Source organism: Bison bison, unplaced genomic scaffold (assembly GCF_000754665.1).
Source record: "Bison bison bison isolate TAMUID 2011002044 unplaced genomic scaffold, Bison_UMD1.0 scf7180017864495, whole genome shotgun sequence".
Classification (NCBI taxonomy): Eukaryota; Metazoa; Chordata; class Mammalia; order Artiodactyla; family Bovidae; genus Bison; species Bison bison.
This window is the reverse complement of record NW_011495054.1, coordinates 11,886,906-11,888,554: the sequence shown is the minus strand read 5'-3', so window position 1 is coordinate 11,888,554 and position 1,649 is coordinate 11,886,906. Positions and strand designations below refer to the sequence as shown.

The 1,649-nt window shown below is 63.5% G+C and overlaps 1 protein-coding gene across 2 annotated transcripts in view; it reads left to right on the top strand.

Moving 5' to 3' along the window:
- AP1B1 (adaptor-related protein complex 1, beta 1 subunit) overlaps positions 1-1,200 on the top strand; it is a 34,721-nt gene extending 33,521 nt beyond the window's left edge. For both annotated transcript variants that reach the window (XM_010828734.1, XM_010828735.1), the window contains one exon: positions 158-1,200. In XM_010828734.1, coding sequence (XP_010827036.1) covers positions 158-232 — 75 coding nt within the window. In that variant the 3' untranslated portion in view covers positions 233-1,200. The remainder of the gene's footprint in view (positions 1-157) is intronic.
- Positions 1,201-1,649: the final 449 nt, after the last annotated feature.

The following is a 1,649-nucleotide window of genomic DNA, read 5'->3' as shown; positions in this document are numbered from 1 at the left end:
CCGCCCCCTCGCCAGCACCGCACAGCTGCTCCAGCCGCTGCTGCCGCCCCGCCGGGCCCCACGTGCACCCCACCCTCTGCCATCTGCTCCCCTCCCCGGCCTGGAGAGGAGCCCCAGGAATAAGGGGTCCCTGCCTCCCACCCTTGTCCCCCTACAGCTGTCCCTGAAGTGCCGAGCTCCGGAGGTGTCCCAGCACGTGTACCAGGCCTACGAGACCATCCTGAAGAACTGAGGCTGTCCAGCACCCACCCCAGCTTCCTCAGAGCCCCCTGCGAGGTGGCAGCACCTCCCCCGTGAGGGGCCAGCGAGGCTCCTGGCACCCCCCGGCTTCTCAGGCCTGACTGCAGGGCCCGCTCAGGGCCTCGGGGTGCTCCTGTGCCCAGGACTCTCCTATTTCCATCGTGCTGACGTTTGGGGTCAGGTGAGGAGGGCACCAGAGGAGCCAGAGTGGCAGCAGGAGCTGCACGGGGTAACGAGGGCTCCTCTCCGGCTCTTCCTGACCTGAGGGCGAGCCCGCAGTGCCTCCTCAGGCTCCCAGCCCGGGATCCCTCTGCCCTGTTTCCCTCGGCTGGTGGCAAGGCCCTGCCAACTGCCCCCTCCTGGGACAGGCCCTGGCAGGCATCCTGGTGTGCGTGGGTTCCCCTGGGTGCCAGGAGAGCTGCTCTGTCAGGGCCGGGGCTCCCGGGGCCTGCCCGCCCCCCCAGCCGCTGAGCCGCTCAGGGAAGACCAGAAAGAAGCTCCCGAGCCCCTCACGGCTCCGGCCCCCAGCAGACCCCTGGCAGATGTGCACCCCGCCCCTCTGCCCGCGAGGACAGTCACTGCCTGTGATAACATTCCTGGTGTGCCCGGGGCTTCTGGAGTGAACGGAGCTGAGGGGTGGGGTGCCTGGGCAAGCGGGGTGCTTCCTCTCCGGGGTTCTTAGGGGCCCCCTCCTGGCCTCCCAGAGTCAGTTGTGTCTCACGGAGCATTAGGTTTTCCTGTTACTGCTGTTTAATAATAAAGAAAGATTCTGCTTTTGGCAGTCATGGACACTTCTTTCTCCTCCACCAAGTGTCAGAATTAAAAACTGCCTCCAAGTGGTCAAGGTTGGTTTTCTTGAGCTCTACAGTAAGGATGCCTAGTATATATAAATAGAAATTATATATTGTATGTTTACTCTTATTTTCAGAAACAGAAAGTGAATAAAAATGATGACATCAAGCGTGTCCCCGACCAGTGTTTCAGGTCCCGAGGCTGCTCTGGGGAGGGTCCAGGGCTCAGCTGTCAGCCCCCGCCAGGCCCTGTGGACAGCGCCTTTCCCTGTCTCTCTCTCCTGTCCTTCCCCACCAGGCCCTGTGGACAGCGCCTTTCCCTGCCTCTCTCCTGTCCTTCCCCGCCAGGCCCTGTGGACAGCGCCTTTCCCTGCCTCTCTCCTGTCCTTCCCCGCCAGGCCCTGTGGATAGCGCCCTTCCCCTGCCTCTCTCCTGTCCTTGGGCACTGCCTGCTGGTCTCCCAGCACCTCTGCCACCCTTGACCCCAGCTCCACCCCAGCCCACACCGTCATGCCTTTAGATGCTCGAGGGCTGAGTCCATTCTGGTTTTCCTTGGCTCCCAGGGTTGGCAGGAAGGCCCAGCACCGGGCATGTCCAGGCCGGCTGCAGCCGCTGGCC